The sequence below is a fragment of the Brassica napus genome, chromosome C6 (assembly GCF_020379485.1).
Source record: "Brassica napus cultivar Da-Ae chromosome C6, Da-Ae, whole genome shotgun sequence".
NCBI lineage: Eukaryota > Viridiplantae > Streptophyta > Magnoliopsida > Brassicales > Brassicaceae > Brassica > Brassica napus.
The window spans coordinates 4984830-5010773 of NC_063449.1; the positions used below are offsets into that span (position 1 = coordinate 4984830).

Genomic DNA, 25944 nt, shown 5'->3' on the forward strand with positions numbered 1-25944 from the left:
GTCATTTGTGTTACAGATATGAGTGTTTTTGTTTAATATCAAGATTAGTTTGAGTATGTACCACTCAACCTTATGCGCCTGAATATTGAACTAAAACAAATTATCCTGCTGTAATTTTTACTAAGTTAACATGATCATACACTAATAACGATCTTGAAAAAAAAAAAAAATCTTTTGAAGTTTCTTATTCTTGGATTTTTCGTCTTTGTGGTTTCATGTGTTATCTTGATTAGATGTTTACAACAATATATGAATGCATACAAGATCTTTTTGCTATCATATGTTGTTTGATAGCTTCATTTCAGACAAAAATCACAAAAGGTTCACATAGTTTTCTTCCTCTCTGAAATAGTCATATTTACACACCCTTTTTTTATCCAAGTCCAGATGATCCAGATTTATAGATGCATGAACCAACATCAGTTTTGTACAACTTTATCTACATACTTCTTTGAGGTAAGTTATTGCTTCTTTTTATTTATTTCTCAAGACTTTGTTCTATCACATCTTCAAGTGTTCATTTCATACTACTTGCATTACTCTCCCTTTCTAGATAACTATATATTAGATTGGGCTGAGTTTGTGTTAATCCCTTGTTCTCTATGATCATGATCCTTAAAGGGATGATCCATCCTAACGGTAACATACTTATTCAAACCCTGTCAAGATTACATTTAGATATTTTGATATATATAATGCAATTGCTTTCTCTGAAGACAAGTAATGAGTGCCTAACCACAATCTTTAGACAGATTACGCCCTTCTATTATTTTATTCCAAACCTTACAACTTCTTCCCACCAACTAACTTATGAGTTTTATTCCAAACCTTACAACTTCCATTGTTCTAAGAAAGCAAAGTTTGACATTGTTCTTTTGTTTCCAAATATGATCTGCACGGAGTCAAATCACCAGCGTATTTCCTTCTCCAGTGATCTTGGCCAATCAGATAACGCATCACCACCACCAGCCCTTATCCGAAGAGACGAATCTCTTCTTGATTCATCAAACTCTTCTTTCGAGTTCCACATCTCAAACAACTTTGATCCTGGAGACTCCTCACCAGCCGATGAGATCTTCGCTGACGGCATGATCCTCCCTTTCCATGTAACCCCACCTTCCACCGCACCAAAACGTCTCTACAAATACGAACTCCCTCCCATTACCTCCTCTCTTTCTCCATCTCCTCTCCCTCCACAACCATTACCGCCAAAACACATCGAGAAGGACACCAGCGGTGCAAACTCGGACTCAGAAGCAGAGAAGTCGTCAAAGTCGTTTTGGAGTTTCAAGAGAAGCTCGAGTCTCAACTGCGACTTAAAGAAGAGTCTGATCTGTTCGTTTCCTCGTCTCACGAGAAGCAACTCTACAGGTTCGGTTACTAATTCAAAGAGAGCAATGCTGAGAGATGTTAACAACCATAGGGTCTCTCCCACTTCTTCTTCTTCTTCTTCCTCTGTCTGTTGCAACTATCACTTCAGGCCTCAGAAGCACACAGGCAAGAAAGGTGAAGCAGGAGGAGGAAGCTTTTCGGCTATTCCAGTCCTCAGTGGTCCGTCTACGTTTGGGTTAGGATCGTTTCTACGTCACTCAAAGAAGAAGAAGAACAAGAAGTAGTAGATGGCTACATGAACAGAGAGTCTCGATAAATTGTTTTTATTTCCTCGTTTGATTGTTGTCTACATATTGTTGGGTGTTTTTTCGTGTTACTACTAAACGTTTTAGGTTGCTGTATTATTTTGAACAGGACACAACCTTAATGACACATTTAGCAATCAGACTGAAGTGGTCATATCTAACAGAAGCTACTTGTAACACAATGAATTTTATTGCGAATAATACCAAGTTTTTTTGTTGATACAAAAGGACTCTTTTCTTTGAATTGTCAATGAAGAGACAAGTAAGATGTGGGTAGCACCAACTGAATAAGATGTGTTAAAAGACTAGCTTTAAAGCCAAGAATAACTTGACCCGTTTACTAAATAAAGTCTTTTAAGTTATTTAACTGATTAACATAACTTTTTTCTTGTGTTTGAGAAGTTGGACATGACATGTTCCCCATTTGAATCAGAAGACGACAAAAATCACAAATAACCATCTGCTCAAAGCCAAGTCTAACTTGACCCGTTTACTTAATTAAGACTTTTAAGTTATTTAAGTGATTAACATAACATTTTGTGATTGAGAAATTGGACATGACATGTTCGCCATTTGTATCAGAAGAGACGACAAAAATCACAAAATATTTGTGATTTGTATTACATTTTTCCCATCAATATACAGATATACATGCTTTTTGGATACATATTGTGAGCTTGTTTAATAAGATACAACAATTACTTCAAATTTTTCTCGTTTTTTAAATTATTTTTCACAAAATTACACGTAGATTGTACATAAGCTTACGTAGATAATATTAAAATGGTAAAGGAAGATACCGGAGTCTCACAAGTCCAGTGATGCTATCTCAGATCGATGACATCGAACTTTAGATTTGGGTTCATGTAAACATCCGTACATGTATTGTAAATCGGTCCTCCGTCTGCCGGCGAACTGTGTGCGTGAAAGCCACGCTGGTCACAGTTTCTTATCACCGTCATCCCTCCCGGCGTTGTCAGCCGGAATATTCCATGTTTCCTACGAAGACAGAACCAGTTTATGGTTTCTCGAATCATTTCATGTTGAAATATAAAGATAAGGTTTTGGTCTTTATTACCTTGAAGAGTCTTGCGGGGCCATGACGATTGCCACAGCTTCCGGTAACATAATCTGAGAAACATTGTATAAGAGCATAAAGAGATGAACCCATTGTTGACATCGTGTTATGCAAATTATTTCGAACGATTATTTCCGTACCTGGTATGAATAGTGCGTGTGTACATCGATAGATGACATGAAACAAGACTGTGTCGGATGCGTCTGAAGAATTAGAGACAGTGATCAACAAGTCAGTAGAGAAATATAAGACACCACTTCGCCAATGAAAACGATCTTCAAGCATAAAGCAGTTAAAAATGGAGATAGAAAAACATGTATATGCTACTCACATGAATCCATCCAAGTGGGAAAAGAGATTGCTTGTCCTGTACTTCAAATATCTCCTCCTCGTTTGTGGCCTGACACTGTAAAGAGAACGAGATATGACAGTGTTTAAGATTGGCATAGCTAATGAATGAATTAACTAAGTTGACATTCCAAAACAAGACTTACCGAGTCAGATGTTGATTCCTGTTTTGGTATGATGAGAGCTGTAATATAGAACTTTCTGTTTTTCTGCAACCATGTGATTCACAAATCATTATGAGCTGATCCATTTCAATATTGCTTTTTTCAGATTTGAGAAACAGAAGGCCATTGGCATATAACAACTCACTAGTGAACCAGCAAGAATACCACACGTCTCTAGATTCTTCTTGGTGTTTGACTTGGCAAGCCTCAAAAATGTATCCATCATTGTTGTCGCCTAAAAATAAGGTTATTATCAAAAATATACGAAGGCAACTGGATATATGAGCATAAAACCAGAGGCTGCTAACAAACTTTTTCTCAGTCTATTTTATCTTTCTGTAGATAATGAAACAATGCTTACGTGAGAAACGAAAAAAAAAATGATATGTATGTATTGTCGAAGTCATATAGGACAAACGAACAAGATAAATCATTCACGACAAATCACCAATGGATGCATTCTAAATTCACTTTTCTCCCTAATATTTGAATGAGTTTTGACGTCAGAATAACAACAAAGAGGGGAGAGAGCTATAGCAAACTTACAATATGGAGTTCAAGAGGAGACTCTGACCGTAGAGACTCATCAGGTAAGGGGTTATCCATCTTACATTCCGCTTCTATTGCTTCATGACATGAACCAGCAGCCAAGTCTTGAACTTCTGCTAGTACTGGAGGTGGTGAAGGTTGCCTGATGATATGGTTGTCAATAACACTTTCGGATTCTTCGAAAGAAATCATGGATGAAAGCTCTTCGGTGTAATTTTTCTGGATATTTTCACTTGGTGTAGAAGTTGATTCCACAACTGGCCTCTCAGGTTCGTTTTTATTGCCGTTTGTTATCATTGGTTTGCTATCCACGAATTGTCGTTGGAAGCTGTTTCCCATAGACAGCATCAGTAGAGAAAGTGAACACATAAGCGTGAGATTATCAAGTAACAAGAGCGAAAAATGTAAGCATATTAAACAAAATCTCATGATCTGCAGAATGAAAATGTACAATTTGCTTTAAAACCAGCTAGATGGTCAAACCTTGGGATTTCAACTGGTGCAAAATCTATATTGCTCGGATACTGAACCTGATAATAGAACAAAAAGGACATCAGCTTAGTGTGAAGAAGTGCATTAAAAAGTAGCATGATATATAATACCTTAATGTCAATCTTGGGAGGCTGCCACTGTGCACGGAGTCCACCTGGACCCAAGATAGAATGCTTGGAAAGGGATTCCTCTGTTGGTCGCATCAAGTTAACTGACCTAGAAAATCGTGCATCAAATAAAAAAAAACTATGAGACAGTATCAGGAAACCAGTGTAAGAAATATAGCTTAGATTGAGGACAGCTTCAAGGAGAAAAATTGAAGACATACATCTTTCGGAAACGCTCTTCAAGTGGTGCAGCGTTCAAGAGTTGCTGACCCCTGGAACCCATGTAGCCAAAATTATGTCCAGAAGGATTTAGTACCTATGCAGAACAAGAGCAACAGAAAAAGGAGCAGGAAATGTTTATCTACTGAAGCTTAAAATTTCGCATCATAACGTCTTCTTTTACTAATTGAAACCAAAAGTTTCGAAACAAACAAGAGTGGAAAATAATGCATAATTAATAGAAATACGTATAGGCATGGCATATGCGACAAACACGATTAGAGCATATAAAGCACACCTTCGCATGATCATAGCTACTTATCGATGGTTTTACAGCGGAAGACCAACGTGGAGTACCATTTGCGGGATGAGCTTGCACACTATATCGAGGTAAAGGCTTAGGATTAAGTTCATCGATCCTTTGCTGTACAACTGGTTTCAACTTCTCCAGCTCGGTCAATACATCCAATAGTCTCTAGAATAGACAAAAAAAGCTCACATTTAACTACCGATAAACAGACAAAACATAAACATTGACAAGGGAGGATCATTAAGGATATATATAAACACACAAAACATAAAAAAGCTCACATTTAATTTACTAAACACATTACCATTCTCAAATACTCTTTGTTGCTTTTAAGAGAAGTTCTGTAATCTCGATGGGAGGGTATGGTCTCGAGAGCCAAACTAGTTATAAGCAAAAACAAAAAAACACAGTTAATTTCAGAAGAAGTAGTAGGATCTTGTTCTGTATTCAACGAGTGAGCCTTTTCATCCTAATGTATAGTCCTCACTCACCTCGAGAAACGCAGAAGCATGACATATAAATCAATTACATTCTTCTCAGCCCGGAATATGTTGGCCTACAAAAACGTTAAGAGAAGGAATCACTACCACAAATATGGAGGAGGAATGACCTAAGAACTAAGTCTCGAGTTCCACTACGACTACACAAGAATCAAGAGCACCTCAACAAATCAAAGAAGTAACCCTAAATCAAAAATCAAAAGTGGAGGACCTGTTTGAGGATATTATCTGCGATCCTGAAGTAAAATTTGAGAGAGATACGATTGTCTACGGTTATTCTCCGAGCACTAGTGGAGAGATCCACGATCTCACAAGACGACCCCATAGTTGCTCCCAGCTGAGAAGAAAAACAAAAGCAAACTTCCTTCTCCGGTTCGCGTATAAATATATAGGACTTGAAGAATGAGCACGACGCTGAGAAGAGGCTCACGGAGATCTGAGCCGATCAGCGACGGAAGCGTCACAGGGTGGTGAAAACCGACGCCGCGTTAATGGCGATTTGGCGAGAGGAACAGCAAAAACCAGCGACGCTGAGTTGAGTAATTTGACTTTCTTTCAGGGGGCAATATGTAAATTAGATTTTAGGTGGGTGGGGGGGGTTTGAGATTGACTAAAAAAATCGGGAACTTGGCATTTTAAACACCAAAAGTCTAACTTTCTATCACTTAAGTTTTTTTTATATCACTTTAACCCTTCAAATTGACATTTTTATCATAATAAACCTCTAAATACATTTTCCTTTTCATAGACGATCGGTACTGTTCATTTTACAGGTCAAAATAATGACATATCAGTTTTTTTTCTAAAAATAAAAAATAAAAATACACAAAAATACAAAAAAAAATCGAATGAATGGAAACAATTGTCAAAAATTCAAAACAAAATTTTAAAAAAATCTAAAGATTCAAAAAACATAAAAATTAAAATTAAAATTTCAAACTTAAAAATAAAATAAAATATTAAAAATTCTAAAAATTCAAAAATAAAATCTAAAATAAAAAGTCAAATTTTAAAAATAAATTTTTAAATTTTTTTTTTAAAAATTCTAAAATAATATCTAAAATTAAAACTTCAAACTTAAAAATTAAAATTGTAAAAAACAAATTGTAAATATTTAACCAAAAAAATTATATTTATTTTAAAATACCATCCAATTAAAGTGACAATCACTTATGATGATATCAAAACTTGCATCCATCAAAAACAATATATCAAAACTTGCTACCATCAAAAACTTTTTTTTTGATAATCCGAATATCCAGACACCTTACATAGCCCGACTAGCGCCTAAGTACACTTCGCAGAAAACATCTCGGGGGCCGCCAATTTCACCCCATGTTAATTGGTGGTGACCACACGCATGGCTAATAATTCTCTCAAATACATTCTATTGAGTTTTGTCCCAAAAAGATTTTCTAAGAAAGAAAATTACCAAAAATGTTTCATTAAAGATAGAAAGAAAATGACCAAAAATGTTTCTTTAAAGATGCAAAAGACTCTTATGCTCTAAATATATAAATGCAAATAAATAAAGAAAAATTTCAAATTATTATTTTTTAAATATTTTAGATCTTATTTTAGAATTTTAAAATTTTTATTTTCGTTAACCTCTAAAATGAACAGTATCGGTCGTATATAAACTGGAAAACGTCGTTGGAGACTTATTATGATAAAAAATGTCACTTTGAAGGTTTAAAGTTCTAGTCAAAAAACTTCAATGTTTAAAGTGCTAGAAAGTGACACTCTCAGTGTTTAAAATGTGATTTTCCCAAAAAATCCACCTTACAATTTGTTTCAGTTTTATATTCAATTTCGTTCATATAGTTTATGTTTCAAAACATGATTTTTCTTGAAAAAACTAAACAAAAAATAACCCGATTAGATCAAACCAAAAAACAAACCAAACCGAATACAAACCGAATCGAATATAAACCGAATCAACCAAACCAAAATAATCATGGTTTAGTTCAGTTGGAAAAATGCTAGAACCGACTGACCAAACCGTATTAACCCGAAACGGATGTCGTTTTGACTCTTGGTTTAAATTACGTTTTTGTTTTTTACCCAATTTTCTTTTAACAGAAAACAAAAAGAACCTTAGAAACTCAGAGACATGAACAAGCGATACGAATGATTGGTTAGAATGGTTGTAAGAGAAGCGAGTGTTATAACTTTCTAATCGAGATCAACTGTTAATCGTGGGTAAGTAGTAGAAGCAAAAATGAGATATTTTCACCAATCCATCTTGAAATAGATGCCACTTCGGCACTCAAGACAAGCGCCGTAAGGCCCGTAACCATATAGATGCCATCTTAATCACTGTTGGAGATGACTGAGAGACCGCAAGATCGTGAACTTGAGTGTAAGAAGTAAAAGTCGCAGAAGCAGAAACCACAACATTAACTGAGAAAAGTAATTATCATTTTTACCAAAACAAAAAGAATCATTGAGGTAGATCCAACCCAGTGACGCCGCCCAAGGTCTCTCTTCCGAAGAAAGAACCATCATCTCAAGGTCAGCGGGGAAGGAAGCTTTTCAATCTTCTTCGGAAGTCATCGGAAATGGACGGGGGCCGACAACACCGTCCTCCTCGCTAGATTTTATTCTCATCCCCTGGAGAAGGATGAATCGAAGGATCAAGCCCTTGGCAGCCGGACCCATCGATGGATTTTATAGAAAGGTCTCCGACATCAGAACACACCTGGGAAAAACTGATACGCCGCAGCAAGCAAAAATTCTTCACAAAAAAACAATTAAGAGTGCAAGATAGGACCACGAGTGTTCAGTCTGGATATCGATTCGGTTTCGGTTCGACTTTTTGGTATTTCAGTTTATAAAAAATAACTATCATATTAAAACTATATTTATTTTGTTTTGGTTCGGTTTATATAACGTCAATTTTCTGTTTTTTCGGTTCTATACCAAAAACCCATAAATATATTTATATTTTATAATATTTTATGAATTTCAGTTTATATGATTAGATATCAACTTTAATATAACATGAAGTATTTTGGTTTTTAAATAAATTATTTTTTTTTACTATTTAAATAAATAGTAAACATATTAAGTTAATAATAATAGTTTTTATAGAATACAAATAAGAAAAATTAGTAATCCATAATATTATTAAATAACTAAATATTAGCACACATATTTGTTAGCAAAAAGGTAAAAAATCTGTTTTGTTTAATTTGATAAAAGGAAAAATAAATTTTAACTTAAAATAAAATATTAAATTACTAAATAACCCTAAATAACCTATAACCTATAAATAACCCATCTAAATAACCCTAAATAACCTATAAATAACCCATCTAAATTTTAACTTAAAAAATCTGTTTTGTTTAATTTGATTACTGGAAGGATTCAAGGACATCTAAATAACCCTAAATAACCTATAAATAACCCATAAACTTAAAATAAGATGTAAATAGCCCCTAAATCTTGATTAACTTTTAGAAGTGTGGGGTCAAAAACACAATTACATATTTCCAAAAACCCTAACGCCTCTCCAAAACCTTGGCGAGCCGAGGACCACGACGATCGAACAATGGATAATAGTTCGGTCTGTGGGGAATGCAAGTTGAAACCATGGAAGTACAAGTGTCCGGGATGTTCGATCCGTTCCTGTGGGCTTCCTTGTGTGAAAGCTCACAAGCAGCGAACAGGTTGTACAGGCAAGAGGAAGGTCACAGACTTCGTTACCCTCTCACACTTCGACGATAGTCTCCTTCTCTCTGGTATAATTTCACTTTTGATCTCCTGTAAATGCAGAGAGAGAGAGTGCTAGCTTTCTCATTCTAATCTTGTTTTGTATGATAAGACTACAGAATGCTGGAGGAGACAAAGAGAGTAGCAGAGTCTGCTAAGAGAATGAGAAATCAGATATGCAAAAATCCTTACTTTAAGGAATCTCAGCGTACTAAACTTCGAGCTGCTGCTGCTAGGGGAAGTACTAATCTACTGTTTCTTTCTAGTGGAATGTTGAACCGGGAAAGGAATCAGACTCGTTATGATAACCGGTAAATCATTATGACTCTGAATGTAATGGTTTTGAGCAATTTTGACCAATCTTTTTTTTTTTTTTTTTTTTTCAGGAGTAAGTGCATCTCTTGGACAATTGAGTGGCGGTTCCACTCTACAGATGTGGTTCTTGTTGACCATGGGTTAGTTATCTTCTATTTGACTTACAGTTTTCATGTTTGTTTGTTTTTTTTTTGCTCTATTTAACGTTTGAAACAATCCATCGCCAGAGTTGGTGAAGATACAAGTCTTTGCTCTGTCATAGAGAATCATCTTAAGCCAGGCCCTTGGATTCACAAGCTCAAGCCTTTTTGTGATGTGGATCTTGTTTCTCTCAAACTTTTTATCCGCCAACACCAAAAGGTATCATTCTCGTCTTTTGTTGGTTCTTCTGCTCGTCTAATCTTAAAACAATATTTACTTTTCTCCTCTTTTGTTGCAGGGTGCAAAGGCTACTTTCAAGGAGCTGGACATCAAGGCTTCTTTGAGGCAACAACTTGCCAAAGTAGCTATTGTAGAGTACCCGGTGATCCATGTATATCTGCCTTCACAGAGCTATGTCTTTGAAGGTATCAGAGACTTCTACCACTTAAACACCACACCTGATCCTAATGGTTCCTTATACTATAGCCACGGAGATACTACAGAAGGTAAAATAACCTCACGAGAAGAGGAAATAGGAGAAGACGGCCGTTGAAACTTTTTTGATCAGCAACAGGATTATGTTCATGCCTAAGCTCCCATGTTCAAGCACATTGGCTATTGTTAGTATCATCAGAAGCTTTTTACTGAATGAGATGGGCCAATCCATTTGGTTGCTGCTACGTTTTGGGTTTAGGCTTTGATCAACTACAATGTTTTTGTGTAGCGAGCTTGATTGTTACGTTCTCCGAAGTTTTTGTTCAGCCTTACTTTATCAACATAAACAAATCTTTGATACATATAATCTTTAGGAACCAAATCAAGACCACATATTTGATCAACCAAAGATGTTATTTCAGTTTCTTTTTTTTTTTTTGGAACGCATCAAGTAGGAACAAAAGAGGAGCACAACAACTGAGTATAAAAACGTACCATACCAGTAATCATTTATATCTTTGATCAAAAGGTAAGCTTTATCAAGTAGGGAATGCTAACTGAAACACCTCAATGATAGCAGTCCAAATGAGAAGAGAAAATAACCAATATGATTCTTATGATCGGTTAAACTTTTAAAGAATCCAATCAAGAAGATTTGCATCTTCTACAAATGAAACAAAAGGAACAAACGTGACAAGCAAAACTTTCTTCTTTCTCAACAAATCGATACCAAAATTTGAAATTAATCAGAACCCCCTAACCCGCTGTTGGAGAAAGTGAGGAATCCCCTCTAATGGACAGGAGAACCCGACCCGGGGTGGCTGAGTACATTTACTCGATTCAACACTTACAACGTTTGCACATGGCTGGGTTCAATATTGCTCTCGTCTGAGTAAAAATACATTACTCCATTCACCATTGTTGTTTACATCTGAGTAAAAATACATTAACATGAATAAGATTATGTTGTTCTTTGTAATCTTCATCAAGGTATTAATCTACTTGTGTTGTTGTCTAGTTTATATATTTGGTATATTTCATTGAATATGCTAACTCCTTATAAAATTAACAAAAAGAAACGTTATAGAAAAGAGAAAAAATCATTGCTCTTATTAATTTATTATCCAACGCAAAGAAAGCACACGAATAAGGTGAGAAAGAGACTAAGTCATCCAAAGAGATCATCGACACATTCATTCAAAAGCCCATTGGTTTTCTTTGCGAATCTCTTCCTCTTCTTCGGGTGTGAAATCGTTCTCGATGTTTAACACAGTACGAGTCTCCTCTGGAGTTTTACCTGTGATCATATCAGCCACTGTTTGGCAACCAAGATCAAGAAGATTTTTTATATTCAGAAAATTAGCAGCAAGAATAAGGTTAAAGATCGTCGACTGGTCTGTTTTCATGAACTCGGCATCCCAAGCCTTGAGCTCCTCTCTAGAGGAAGAGGACGAGTCACCATCGGGGAGAACGACGTGTTTCTTGCAATACTCGATCACTTTAGAGAGGATCTCGCCATTAATGTTGGAAATAGGGATTCCATTGTCGACGCAATCATCTTCAATCATGTGAGCTATGGTCTGCGACTGGAGAGCCACTGCTTCTTCAACCTCAAAGATGTGGCCATCCGAGCTCTTCAACACGATCTTCTTGGAGGTCGACATCGTCCGTTCTTTGTAATGAGAAAACTAGGACTTATGATATTTATTTAATGCGGTGACTGATACAATCTATCCATATAAATATGATTTTGAGTCGGTGCTTAGTCAAAACATTATTGGAGAATATGGAAATATATCAATTTTATGGTAAGCAGTGAGCACTATCCTAAAAGAAGAAAAAACAAATATGGAAATATGTCAGTTACAAAAAACAAAATATGGAAATATATTAACGATGTAAATTCAACATGCTTAATAAAAGCAAATATGGAAATATATTTAAATCTTAGTTTCTGTTTTGACTCTTGAGATTTAATAAAGAAAACCGTTCGATAGCACGTGTCTCAACGGCGTGGTCAGTTCTTTGTTTACGGGAAAGGTAAATTATTTAGGGGAGGAGGGCTTACTGAATTCAAGGATTTTGATGGAGGGTTTCTTGAATTCAAGGATTTTGATGGAGATTTAAAAGGAGATTTTGGTAGGATTTGGTAAAAAAAATTTTAAAATATTTTAATAATAATATCGGCCTATGGTATATAGGTTGGATAGGCAAAAAATTATATTTACGACTTGCGCTATATTGCTCTGATTTTTGGCTTAAGTATTGAGACTACGTTAATCAACCATAGTCAGACACTAAACTATGTTAACAAACAATGATGTTGACATATATATAGGTTGCCGATGAAGAGATCTGTTAATATATTGCTAGTTTCTGCAACACACATCTATTTGCATCACTTTGTGTTGTTGTCGTAGTCTTAACCCCATATTTTTTCGTCTGAATAACTCGCAGGTACATGCCCGACACCATTGATGTTGCTGAAGGTCAGCAACAAAGATCAACAGGGTGTGAATGCTAATCACCGGAGAGGGTACTACTAGTATTCTGTTTTTTCTTTTTCCAAACTTTAATTTTGTACCACACAATATCGAATGTAATGTCAGTTCAATGAAATGAATTGTTTTCCATTTCCAGATAATATTAAAAACATTAATGTCATCACATTGGGATCTTTCTTCTCTGTCTCTTCTACATTTCTTCAAAAACTTGACTACAACTCATTCTTGGCGTTCAATTTAATTGACAGCTTTAACTGCAAAATCAAACATGCTAAGATCAAAACAAAAAGTAATGAAGTCGAAGAGGACCTGAGCTAGCGAAGCTCTGTAAGAAAGGTTATTCTTTTTCATCATCAACAAATCAATAAGATTATCTGGCCTTTTAGACTCAGCATCATAGGCTGAGCCATGTTCTGAAAGTCAACAGCCTTGGTGATGCAACGCATCTATGGACCGTTGAAGACTCTCGCACTGAGTGTCTTACTTGCGCGACAAGAAAGGGATTTGACATGTTTTATTTTTGGCTTTGTTTTCTTAGAGATAATTACAACTCCTTTTATTGTTACTTCCTTTTCATAGGTGTATATATTCACCTTAAGATACCTTGTTATTTTCACGTTGGATTTTATAAACTGCTTTTAGCAATTGAGCTTTATCGCTTGAAGAGGAGAACTCTTAACCCGTTGAATTCAGCGACTGCTTTGTTGAACTCAAGATCCGAGTTTGAATTCGACTTCTACTGGAGAGTTTGAATTCGATTTCGTTATTTAGCTTCCGCATCTCTATCAGTTGGTATCAGACACAACACGTTCTGGGAATCAACTTCTTCTTGCAACAATGCCTCCAAAGAAGCAAAACGACGCCCCCGCCAACAACCGTGACATCGCGGACTGGACGGAACTTCGTCAAACTCTTGTGGCGATGCAAGAAAACATCCAAACCGCGATGTTGGAGCTGGGAGATATGCTCGCGCAGAGACATGCGGGTCAGTTTCCTATTCACAACGAGGATGAGGACGATGATTTCGAGGATGTTAGGGTCAATCCGTTCGCCGGACTTGGACCTATTGGTGAACAACGCTGACCTCCGCGTGGGCCTGTGGGGTTCCCTGATAATGGGCGTCAACAAGATCAACGTTGGGAATCGGGTTTCAAAGTCGAAATCCCAGAGTTTCATGGAGGAGTACGTGGTGATTCGCTTCTGGATTGGATGGTTTCCGTTGAGGAAATTTTAGACTTTAAACAAGTTCCTGGCGATCGCAGAGTTCCTTTGGTGGCTATGCGTTTCCGTGGCAATGCGACATCTTGGTGGAAGCAACTTAAGACAACACGATCCAGAACATGGCGCCTTCCAATTCAGACATGGGAGAAACTTAAAAAACATCTCCATGCTACATTTTTGCCTCACAACTATGATCGTTTGACCTACAACAAACTTCAAAATTTGAAGCAAGGTTCGCGTTCTGTTGAGGAATATGCCGAGGAGTTTTCTCTGTTACTGACAAGAACTGAGATCTTTGACAGTGAGGAGCAGTTAGTGTCACGATTCATTAGAGGTCTGCGACCTCAGCTACAGAATGCGATGGCACAGTTTGACCCTGCAACCATCGCAGAGGCACACCGTCGTGCTGTCTCTTTCGAACAGCAGATGCGCTCCTCATCTACTTGGTCGTCTCCTTCGACGCGGGTGCGTTCTAGCGACGTCGGCTCTACGCTCGCACCTGCACAGACACGAGACAGTGACACCAGCACGACAACAACACGGCCTCAAACAACTCAAGATGATCAACAACTGCGTCGCTCAAATCGTATTCCAACAGTCAAGTTCTTTTCTTGTGGCGAACAAGGTCACCGTCAAGCAAACTGCCCACATCAGAACAAGCGTGGCTTAGTTGTCGATGACAAAACGGGTGATGATGGTGCTGTTTACGACTCGTATGGAGAAGATGAGAAGGAAGAGGATGCAGTGTTACCTGTACAGGGCGACGCTGGCAGATTGTTAGTAGTATGACGTTCTTGCATGACTCCTCGTCGACAAAACAATATGTGGCTTCGTACCAATATTTTCCGATCTACATGTGCGATAAAGGATCGTCTTTGCACCTTTGTCATTGATTCATGAAGCTGTCGCAACGTCATATCTGATGATGCTGTCGAAAAACTCGGACTGGTTTGAGAACTGCACCCGGCGCCGTATACACTAGGGTGGCTTGACGAGAGAGTCAATATCCGTATTACTCATCGTGCGTTGGTGCCTTTCTCCATTGGGGAATTTTTTACAGAGATCGGACCTATTGTGACATTGCTTCGATGGATATTAGCCATTTGTTGTTGGGACGCCCTTGGGAGTTCGATCGAAAGATCATTCATGATGGTGCACTGAACACATATAGCTTTTATTGGGAGACACACAAGATTTTCCTCCTACCATCACGGGATGACGCGCTTCCAGCTCCTCCATCACCACCGCAGCAGTCACACCTGCCAATGGAGCGCAACCCGACTTTACTCTGTTTTTACTCCGCCTCTATGACCGAGTTTCAACAAGAGGGCATTGTGTATGCCTTATTCCCGGATTCCTCTCATCGCCTACTTACCTCCAGTTCATGTGCGACCTTGGCACCGGTTCTTGCTGAGTTTGTTGATGTATTTCCGACAGACTTATCTACTGGCCTGCCGCCTTTGTGTGATATTCAGCATCACATCGACTTGGTTCCGGGCGCTTCCCTTCCAAACCGTCCACACTATCGAATGATTCCTACTGAGCATGAGGAACTGCGTCGCCAAGTCGAAGACCTCTTGAGTAAGGGCTATGTACGAGAGAGTCACAGTCCATGTGATGTTCCGGCTCTTCTCATACCTAAGAAGGATGGTACTTGGCGTATGTTTGTTGATAGACACGCTATCAATAAGATTACAATGCGTTATCGCTTCCCCATCCCACGCCTGGACGACCTGCTTGTTCAGATTGGCTCTGCTACTATATTTTTGAAAATTGATTTGAAAAGCGGCTACCATCAGATCAGAATCAGACCGGCGATGAGTGGAAGACAACATTTAAGACCAGAGAAGGGTTGTTTGAATGGCTCGTTATGCCAATTGGTTTATCTAACGCCCCTAGCACCTTCATGCGAATCATGAATCATGCCTTACGCCCCTTCATTGGAAAGTTTGTGGTTGTCTATTTCGACGACATTCTGATCTTCAGTGCGTCTCCTTCTGACCATATCGATCATCTGCGTCAGGTGTTCATGATCCTTCGCAAGGAAATTTTTTATGCAGCACGCCATAAGTGTGAGTGTGGTGTGAGTGAAGTTCTTTTTCTCGGCTATGTGGTTTCCTCCAAAGGATTGTATGTCGACGCATCCAAGGTTGAGGCTGTGCACTCTTGGCCAGTCCCTAAAACGATATCGGAGGTTCGCAGTTCTCATGGTTTGGCCTTTTTTTACAGACGTTTTATGAGCCACTTCAGTACAATCATGTCACCTATAACGAGTTGTATGAAGGAGGGTACATTTCGTTGGACCCATGAGGCGTCGGCGGCCTTCGAGTTAATTAAGGAGAAGTTCACGACGGCACCTATCCTGGTTCTGTCCGACTTCGAGACAACCTTCGAGCTCCACTGTGATGCGCCCAAGCTTGGAATCGGTGTGGTTCTCAGTCAGAAAGGCCGTCCCATCGCTTATTATAGCGAAAAATTGGCTGGATCTCGTGGACGTTACTCGACGTATGATGTTGAGTTCTATGCGATAGTACATGCTATCAAACATTGGCGCCATTATCTGGTTCACCGTGAGTTCATCTTATTCACAGACCATGACGCCCTGCAACATCTTGACAGCCAAGAGAAGGTCTCTTCTAGACATGCTAGGTGGATCGCGTATTTACAGCAATTCACCTTCTATATTTGTCATCAACCGGGGAAACTTAATCGTGTTGCTGATGCTTTGAGTAGGAGACATACTCTACTCTCCACAATGCATACGTTTGTGGTCGGGTTCGCTACTTTCGCAGAGTTGTATGCGACTGACCCTTTCTTTGCTCACATTCTTCATGACGTCCAGTTAGGTATTGCTTTTGATTACACTTTGGATGATGGGTTTTTGTTTAAAGACCTGCGTATATGTGTCCCCGAGTGTAGCTTGAGACTCCAGATTATCGCTGATTTTCAAAATGAGGGCCATGTTGGAAGAGATCGCACATTGCAGCTGGTAACTCATTCCTATTTCTGGTCGACATTGCGTAGGGATGTTGAGTGATTTGTGGCGAGGTGTCGAGTCTGTCAATAGGGTAAGGGCAAGGCGACTAACGCGGGGCTCTATCTACCCCTCCCTATTCCTACTCAACCGTGGACAGACGTGAGCATGGATTTTGTTTTGGGCTTACCTCGTACACAACGAGGATTTGATTCTATCTTTGAGGTAGTGGATCGTTTCTCGAATATGGTCCATTTCATTCCTTGCAAGAAGACCACAGATGCTGTTAGCGTCACAATATTATTCTTTCGCGAGGTTTATAGGTTGCATGGTCTTCCATCTTCTATAGTCTCTGACCGAGATACTCACTTTTGAGCCATTTTTAGCGTTATGGAAGTTGCTGGGTACAAACCTAGATATTAATACGGCTTATCATCCTCAGACGGATGGCCAGACTGAGGTAACCAATAGAGCCTTGAGTGACCTATTGCGTTGTCTTGTGGGAGATAACATTAAGAGCTGGGATGTGAAGCTATGTAATGCGGAGTTCGCCCATAATCATGCTCTCAATCGTACTTTGGGGTACAACCCTTTTCAGGTGGTCTATGGTACCATTCCCCGTTGCCCATTGGATTTGGTGTTGCTACCTGACAAGTCACGGCACCATGATGAGGCTGTCGACTTTGTTACAGAACTGGAATCCGTTCATCGCAAGGCTAGAGATCAATTAGCAAAGACCACTGCAAAGAACAAGGAAGCAGCTGACATCAAACGGCGAGAGGTTCTTTTTAAGGTCGGCGAGTTGGTGTGGGTCTACCTCACTAAAGATCGGCTCCCTTTGCACGAGTATAACAAGTTACGTTCTCGTAAGATTGGGCCAGCGGAAGTTGTGGAGTGCATTAACCCCAATGCTATCGGATTCGTCTTCCTCCTCACATCCGTACTCTTGACGTCTTTAACGTAAAGCATTTGCGCGCTTTCATGGTGATAACGAGCCTTTAGCTTCTGGGACGAAGCTTTCACCGGGGGAGACCTGATGCAGTGCATCTATGGACCGTTGAAGACTCTCGCACCGAGTGTCTTACTTGCGTGACAAGAAAGGGATTTGACGTGTTTTATTTTTGGCTTTGTTTTCTTAGAGATAATTATAACTCTTTTTATTGTTACGTTTTGGAGTTATCTATTTCCTTTTCATAGGTGTATATATTCACCTTAAGATACCTTGTAATTTTCAGTTTGGATTTTATAAACTGATCTTAGCAATTGAGCTTTATCGCTTGAAGAGGAGAACTCTTAACCCTTTGAATTCAGCGACTGCTTCGTTGAACTCAAGATCCGAGTTTGAATTCGACTTCTCCTAGAGAGTTTGAATTCGATTTTGTTATTTAGCTTCCGCATCTTTATCACTTGGCAAAGACCATAACCTAACCAAGAAAGAAAGAACTACGATAAAAACATATCCGCAAGCACACAAAGATAGAACCGAAACTGGTAACAGGTACAGACAAACTGAAATGACACAAACTTCTAACCTGAAGCTTAACAGGACTGGAGTTAACCCAAGCAGTATTGCTTTCATTCAATTTTGTAATCAATGGAAACTTGTTGCCTAGAAACTCTAATATCTTCTCCATCTTGTAAGATCCATCTGCATTACCACAAAAGACTTATTTTTTGTTGGTGAGCATTCGAAGAAGCAAAAATGAAGAAGTGTCGCGGTTCCATGCGTGTCCTGTAATATCGGCTCGGTCCCTTCCGCATTTGGCCCAGTCCCGTTTCAAGCTGTCCACAAATCCCGCTTTTTGGGCTTAAAAATGCTGACCCAAACCCATCTGGCTACAGTCTTTATTGGGTTAGGCATGCGGTCCAGGTTCTCAATTGCCATTTCTATCTACCGGTAGATAATTAAATGAATGAATAATATAAAAATATCTAAAATTTGATGACAATTTGAAAATATTGGTGTAGTGTCAACTAAAGTAATATTATTTTTTACCCTTTCTTTCGTTATTTTGTTAAAATTTATGTCAGCGTTAACACTATTTCTATGAATATGTATTTTCTAAATATTTATTTTACACAAGATATGAGTCCATTGCAATGCAACGGGTTTTGTTTGATGTTTTAATTTAATAAAAATCATAAAATAATAAATTATTTTATTGTTGTTTTATGATTGTTTTTTGCATATGTTGTTTGAGATTTATTTTAAATTAAAAATCGTTTTCACATATAAGTTCAAGTTAATATTTGTATTTTATAATCATGGTGCATAGATGAATGGTTATAAATTTTGTACATAGGATTAGAGAAAATATCATACATAAACGTTTAAACCGAACATAACCTGAAATAAGAAATTGAATAAAAAGTAAAAAGAAATGAAAGTCAAATACATCAATCGAGTCAATAACAGCATTATACATGTTTTTATGTACTAATTTAATATTTTATTAAAGAAGCATTTAAAGTTTTATTTTGCTAGGATTTTTTAAAAAAGGTAAACATTCTATTTTATAAATTCCTTTTTTATTTACAATAAAAAAATATATAAAAATAATATTAAGTACTCTTTTACAATTTTGTTTAAGATTTTAGAAAAGAAAAATTACTGTCATATAACCTATTACGATTATCTTCTCTTCAGAATTTGAAAAAAAATTGCTATCAAATAATTATTTTTAGTTATTAATATATAATTTTAAAATTACTATTTTTACATTTTTTATTATACTAATTTTACACTTTTTTGTTAATTAAATATATTTTTAGTATCATTTTCATCATCAAATACTCTATTAAAAATATTATCAAATAAATTTTTACAATTCTCTTTTGGTTATGACTTAAGAATATGATACAAATTTCTTTTCTTTATGATTTTTTATAAAAACAAAAACACCTATCAAATTTGTTTTTACAGTTTTTAGGATATTAGAAAAGGAAATTAATATTATATAATCTTTTAAATTATATTTTGTGTAGGATTTAGAAAAATAAAATTTCTATCAAATAATTATTTCCATTTAATATTAATTTTTTTTAAAAAGTTACCATTTTTAATATTCGTTTTTTCAATATCATTAATATTTTTACAATTTTTTTGTTAATTAAATAATTGTTACTATCGTGTTTATCATTAATTTTTTAAGTGAAATTACTATTAAATAAACTTTTACAATTTTCTCTAGTCAGGATGTAAAGAAAAAAAAGATGTCATTTTCACATAATGACAGTTTTTATTGACATATTCACAATCTATTTTTTTTAGTTGACACATGTCACAATCATATTAGGTGAAATATTTGAAGTTAATTTTGGTTTATATTTTTTTAACACAAAATTACTAAAAAAGTATGTTAGTTAATTTTAAGAAAAATATGATTACTTTTACATTTTTATTTTATTTAGACTCCTAAAGGGGAAACTAATTATTTGATAATTAGTTTTTCTTTTATATTTTTATACAGATATTTTATTTTTAATAGAAACAATTCTGTTAAATTATTTGTATATTTTGTCTTATACATGCAAACACATATCACAATATTATCAAATAATCTTTTGCAATTAGTTTTTGATTAGGATTTTTAGAAAGGAAAATTACTATTAAATAATATTTATAAATACTTTTTAATAAAATTTGTTTTTGTGTTAATATCTTAGTATATATATTTTTAATTATGAGATTGATTAACACATGTCACAATCTTAAATATATAATTGACATGTGTCGCGATCATGTTAATTAGCAACTTTGAAGAACTAAGCTTTATATAATAAATTGATTATATATGATTAGGTTAACACACAAAACTTAAACAAATTCCTGTTATGTCTGTTTTTCAATTTATTATTACTTTTTATATATTTTCTCTACAGATTTCTGATTTACTGTACTATAACAAAAATAAGTGAAGTAGAAAAATTGAAAAAATCTTATATTAATCGTTATTATTTATAAATATACATGATTAAATACTTTTGATGTTATTGAACTAGAAAACCAATAAACCATGTTATCCAAAATATTAGTTAGAATATTCAAAATAAATAAATAAATAAATATATATATATATTTATATATATATATATAAAATATATTTTACTGGTTCATTTTATTTCTATATGATTAATTTATTATATACTTAAGAAAGTTAACCATAATGTTTTTATTACTTTTACTACTTTATTTCTTAATTTATTATTTTAAACAATGATTATATATATAAAAATAAATTTTATATAATTTTAGATTAGATAAATTTATTCATGTAAATGATTTGTTAACCAAATCGCCTTGGTCTAGTGGTAAAAGGACTTCAACTGGAGCTTCCGCCTTGGGTTGAGTAGCGTTGGCCACCTAGCCGCGCCCATAATGATGAGATTTTGTGTACCCGGATGTAAGGCCTCGTGGGATTAGTCTTTGGAACTAGAAAGTCTTTGGGATCCCACAGTTATAAAAAAAAAGTAAATGATTTTGTAAATAAAAAAATTAACTTTAAAATAAAATAATACATAGTAGTATAACCAAATTTATGAATGCCACTAGTTTTACTAAATTATTATAATTAAATATAAAATTATAAAATTGTGGTTTTCGTACCTATATTATTAAAATGAGGTATGATTTCTCATATTTATTGTATTTTAAATGTACTTATAATAACTAAAATTTTGAATTAAATATTAAATGATTTAACATACATATAGATGGTTTGACTTTCACTCACCAAATTTATATTTATTTTTGTACCTAAAAATTGTAATTGAAAATATTACGGGTGGGTTTTAAGGTGCTCATTGGGATTCTGTTTGAGTCTATTTTATTTTCATATTTTCAGGGTTAGAGATTTAAATCTCATTCGGATATTTATCAGTTTCGCTTCAGGCTCGGTTCAGATCCTTACCTGTTCCGTTCAGATACCCGTAGAAATTATATAAACAAGTTCAAAAATATACCTTAAATCTTCAAAATCCAAAAAAATAATTTGTAAAGTACGATTAAATACCTAAAATTAATATGAAATTAGTTTGGTTTGGATATTTAAGTAGATAGACAGCATGTATTTAACTTATTTTTGGTGTTTTGAGTAATTGTTGACTTTTCAGATTTATTTTTGGTTATATTGGATATTTTCAAATAATTAGGAAAATTTAAATATTTGAGTATTTTAAATACTTTTGGATATTAAGTATTAAAATAATTAATATATTTAAATATATAATTGTCATTAAGTTATTTTTAGAAATTGGAAATATTTTGGTTCGGGTCGGATTTGGTTTCGGTTCCTCAAATATCAAGATTTTGGATTCGTTTGGATATTCTGCTAGATTCAATTCGGATTTGACATAAATTTTTGGGTCTAGTTCAGTTTGATTTTTGAGTAAATTTTGTTTGAAAACTTATCTATACTATTAAAAATGACTAATAGCTTCTTTTATATAGTTTGTTACATATATTTAAGTTATTAAAAATTATATAAGCTATGTGCATTTTTATTTTCTAAAATAAAACTATAAGCTATAAGATGTTATAATAGTCCCTGCCCTAACAAATACCACTAAAATTCTAGACATCCGCTTTATATCCATCCACCGTCAGAATTGTTTGAAATTCTGATAGATGTCATGCTTATATTGTTTTAATAATCTTCGTCAAGTTATTTACGTTTTACCCATACATTAAGTTATTTACTTCGCTTTGCGCATGGTGAATTTATATGAAAATTATTTAAAAAACATCGTATGGAAAAAATAAAATTTATATTCTTGATCGAATTAATATTTATGGCCCTTAAAAAAAATTTAAAAATTTTTTTTGTTAATTACATAATTGTTTACTGATGAGCTGATCCCATTTTAAAAAATATTTAGGTCAAAAAATCACTTATCGCATAAGAACCTAACGTTTAGGTCGAAGAATCTCAGGCCTACGATTTGGTTACAATGAAACTATGTCAGCTCGGTTGCATATCATGATTAAACAATTTAAAAGTTAATTACGGTAACGAGAAGTTTACGTTCACATGTCAATCCTATCTATCTTCAATATTTTTTCATTTTTGTGTCGTTTTTTTCATTTTGGTTATTGTTTGATATAAATATTGATTTTTGAGTTTATTCTCATTTTGTTGTTTTGTTTTTGCCTGAGATTTAGTTAATGTTTAAGATTTAAATTATTAAACAGATACATACTTAAGTTAAGATCTGCGCCTTGTGCAAAATAAATATTATTTATTTATTACTTATTTTATGTTTTTCTGCATGAAATAATAAAATAATAAATATATATTAAATAACTAAGAAATAAGTTAATATTATGTAATAAATTGACGTGCACATATAAATCAAAAGACCGCTCTTGTTTCTTCGCAATCATTTTAGGGTAAATAAATCAAAACAATCAATCTTATCTATCGTATATGATATATAATTAAATTTAATATATCTAGTATATTTTTAATATGGATATTTATTAAATGAGGTTTCTACTCTTATGATTTTATGATTATTTGTGTAACAAAATTTTACACCAATGATTTTTTAAAGTGGAATGTTTAGTGGTTTCAATAATTTATAATCATTTTTTTAAAAAAATGAAGATTTCAAAATTAAAATATTAACATTTCAATATATATTCGACGCAGATATCAAAATATAAGTATGTATTTTCATAAGATGTATAGTTTAATTTAAACGATATGAAATATATATATATATATATATATATATATATATTAACATAAACACTTATTAAAATAAAATTATGTATTCATATGATGTTATTATAGCAAAAAAATTTAACCTTGATCACAAAATTTTATGTGAGACTTTTAACAGTTTTAGTAATTTATACTCGTTTTGAAAAATTCAAAATACAACATATACAAAAAAATCTAAATTTTTATTATATGATTAATATAATTGTGCAATTTATTTTAATAATAAATAATTAAACAAAGTTGATAGAAAGTATACATATTGTTAGCAAATCTTTATTATTTAAAATCATTAATTGTCATATATATTTTAATCACATTAGGTAATTCCGTAGGTTTTATTTAAGGAAATAATATATAATAATTTCAATTTGATAAATGAATGGTCCATAATGGACATCTCTATAATATTATTTGAGAAGTTAGTTTCCTATGTGTCGCGTCCACGTTAATTATTACGATGGTTAATTACCAAGGTATCCTTAATGAATTAAAGATTTTACATTTAAATACTATTGGTGATTTTTTACGTAGTTTCATTTTTTAATTTTTCCAAATAACATATATAATAAAAAGGAAAAATTTATAAAGTTTATAAAACGAATTTAAAACGAAAATATATTTATATATAATACGATTTCATTAAAAAGGAAAATTCACAAAATAGTAATATTCCATTTAAAAATATTTTTAAATAACATACAAATATACTTCTAAGTCATAAAATACTTTCTTATATCTATATTTTCTTAGATGAAAAATATATATTTTTATATAATGTGATATCATAAGAAAAAAGTTCACACATATAATCTTGATATTAGAAAAAAAAAATATTATTTCTTTTAAAACATAATTTAAACAACACAAAAAAATATTTTCAAAGTCATAGAAATACTTTCTATATATCTATCTATTTTCTTGGATGATTACATAAAATAATAACACGAACTGATATATGTTTAATTGACTGAAAATAGTTTATAATCAGTATTATTAAAAATTTATTTATTTTTTCATATATTTAGTTGATTATAATATCTTTCAATTATAGAACAAATCTATAAATTAAATTTTACCTATATAATATGATTTCTCAATAACAATAATAAGATTTTTACTGTTTATTTTTAAGAGATATAAAAACTAAAATTGAATTTTAACAGTAAACATCTTTTGAACAAATAATTAAAAAATATTTTAAAATAGAAAAACATTGTATACATTAACGATGTATATATATTATATTTTATCATTATTAAAATTATCTGTTTTTGTAATTATTTAATCTGAGTCACTACTATATTTTATCATTATTAAAATGTTTTATATCTCTTAAATATTAGAAGTAAAAAATTATAATTGTTTTTGAGAAATCATATTAAATAAGTAAATTTCTTTTTTGCTATATTTGAATGATTTTATAGTTAAAAATAAATAAAATATTTTTAAAATAAACATCTTTTGATCTTATAATTAAAAAATATTTTGAAATTGCATAACACTATATACTTTAACGAGGTAGATATATTATATTTTATCATTATTAAAATTATTCATTTTCATAATATTTATTTTGTTTTTTAATTTTATGGTTTTATGTTTGTGGAAATTAATATATTCACAACTAAAATACCCAAGAAAATCTAATTTTCATTTTTAATATATTTAAAATAATTTTCAGATTACCATTTAATAAATCTAAAGCATAAAATTATTAGAATTTATAAAATATATTAATTATTATAAATATTGATATATGTTCATAAGCTTACAAAATTTTATCAGTTATGTATGTATGTAAATTCCTATTGATTGTCGCTTTATTTTCTACTATTTTTTAAAAAAATCAACATATAATTTGGTAAATATTATGAAAATATATGACTATTGAAGCGATAAATATACTATAATAATTGATATTTATATCCCGAAATATTTATAATATATGCTCATTAAAACTATTATTATGTCTTTCAAAAATAATTATACTTAAATTTGAATTTGAAAGAATATATGTAACTCAATATACTCACAACATGAGTGACTCGAATAATCCAACTTATATCTAAAATCATACATTTAACTATAGTGAGAATAACAAAAATTATAATAACAATTTATTTATTTTGTAAATAGAAATTATATATATGAATACTCAAAATATATTAAAAATGGAAATAAAATATTAACCAACTGTTACAATTTAGATATTTTAAAATTTATATATATGCATGAGACTTCAGAATATTATTGTTATATTAATTTATGTAATTTGGAATCAGACACTTTAGTTTATCTTTTATTTCTCTCTAAGCATAAAATATTTACGTATCTGAGACAACAACCAACCTAAATGCAAATAATAAAATTAATCAAAATTTAATATATGTAGAATAAAAATATTATAGTTGAATTCTGAGAAATAGATACAATCCAATATACATATACAATCCAATATACCTAAACGATAACTAAATCGACTGTAAAAATAACAAAATCGACTAGATATAA

General features: G+C 33.4%; 4 protein-coding genes across 6 annotated transcripts; 2 read left to right on the top strand and 2 right to left on the bottom strand.

Moving 5' to 3' along the window:
- The first annotated feature begins 157 nt into the window (after window positions 1–157).
- LOC106379811 lies at window positions 158–1894 on the top strand. Its single transcript, XM_013819681.3, has one exon. The coding sequence runs from the start codon at window positions 603–605 to the stop codon at window positions 1614–1616; it is 1014 nt and encodes a 337-aa protein (XP_013675135.2). The 5' UTR covers window positions 158–602; the 3' UTR covers window positions 1617–1894.
- Window positions 1895–2222: 328 nt separating this feature from the next.
- LOC106382086 (AMSH-like ubiquitin thioesterase 1) lies at window positions 2223–5984 on the bottom strand. Its single transcript, XM_013822046.3, has 14 exons — window positions 5616–5984; window positions 5396–5460; window positions 5209–5284; window positions 4893–5069; window positions 4597–4691; window positions 4379–4484; window positions 4260–4306; window positions 3774–4104; window positions 3373–3462; window positions 3210–3272; window positions 3047–3121; window positions 2856–2918; window positions 2716–2768; window positions 2223–2636 (listed from the first exon to the last, which is right to left on the bottom strand). Exons 1-14 carry the CDS (start codon window positions 5727–5729, stop codon window positions 2462–2464), a joined length of 1530 nt encoding a protein of 509 aa, XP_013677500.1. The 5' UTR covers window positions 5730–5984; the 3' UTR covers window positions 2223–2461.
- A 2832-nt stretch (window positions 5985–8816) lies between these two features.
- On the top strand, window positions 8817–10430 carry LOC106379809 (box C/D snoRNA protein 1). 3 transcript variants are annotated; one of them, XM_048761754.1, is made up of 6 exons: window positions 8817–9147; window positions 9231–9429; window positions 9505–9573; window positions 9661–9793; window positions 9873–9999; window positions 10061–10430. In XM_048761754.1, exons 1-6 carry the CDS (start codon window positions 8958–8960, stop codon window positions 10087–10089), a joined length of 747 nt encoding a protein of 248 aa, XP_048617711.1. In that variant the 5' UTR covers window positions 8817–8957; the 3' UTR covers window positions 10090–10430. The 3 variants fall into 3 exon arrangements, with proteins under 3 accessions (XP_048617711.1, XP_013675133.2, XP_048617712.1); XM_013819679.3 differs by having other exon boundaries at window positions 8820–9147; window positions 9873–10430; XM_048761755.1 differs by having other exon boundaries at window positions 9008–9147; window positions 9238–9429; window positions 9873–10430.
- Window positions 10431–11101: 671 nt separating this feature from the next.
- Window positions 11102–11792, bottom strand: LOC106449705 (SKP1-like protein 1A). Its single transcript, XM_013891428.3, has one exon. It carries the CDS (start codon window positions 11671–11673, stop codon window positions 11203–11205), a length of 471 nt encoding a protein of 156 aa, XP_013746882.2. The 5' UTR covers window positions 11674–11792; the 3' UTR covers window positions 11102–11202.
- Window positions 11793–25944: the final 14152 nt, after the last annotated feature.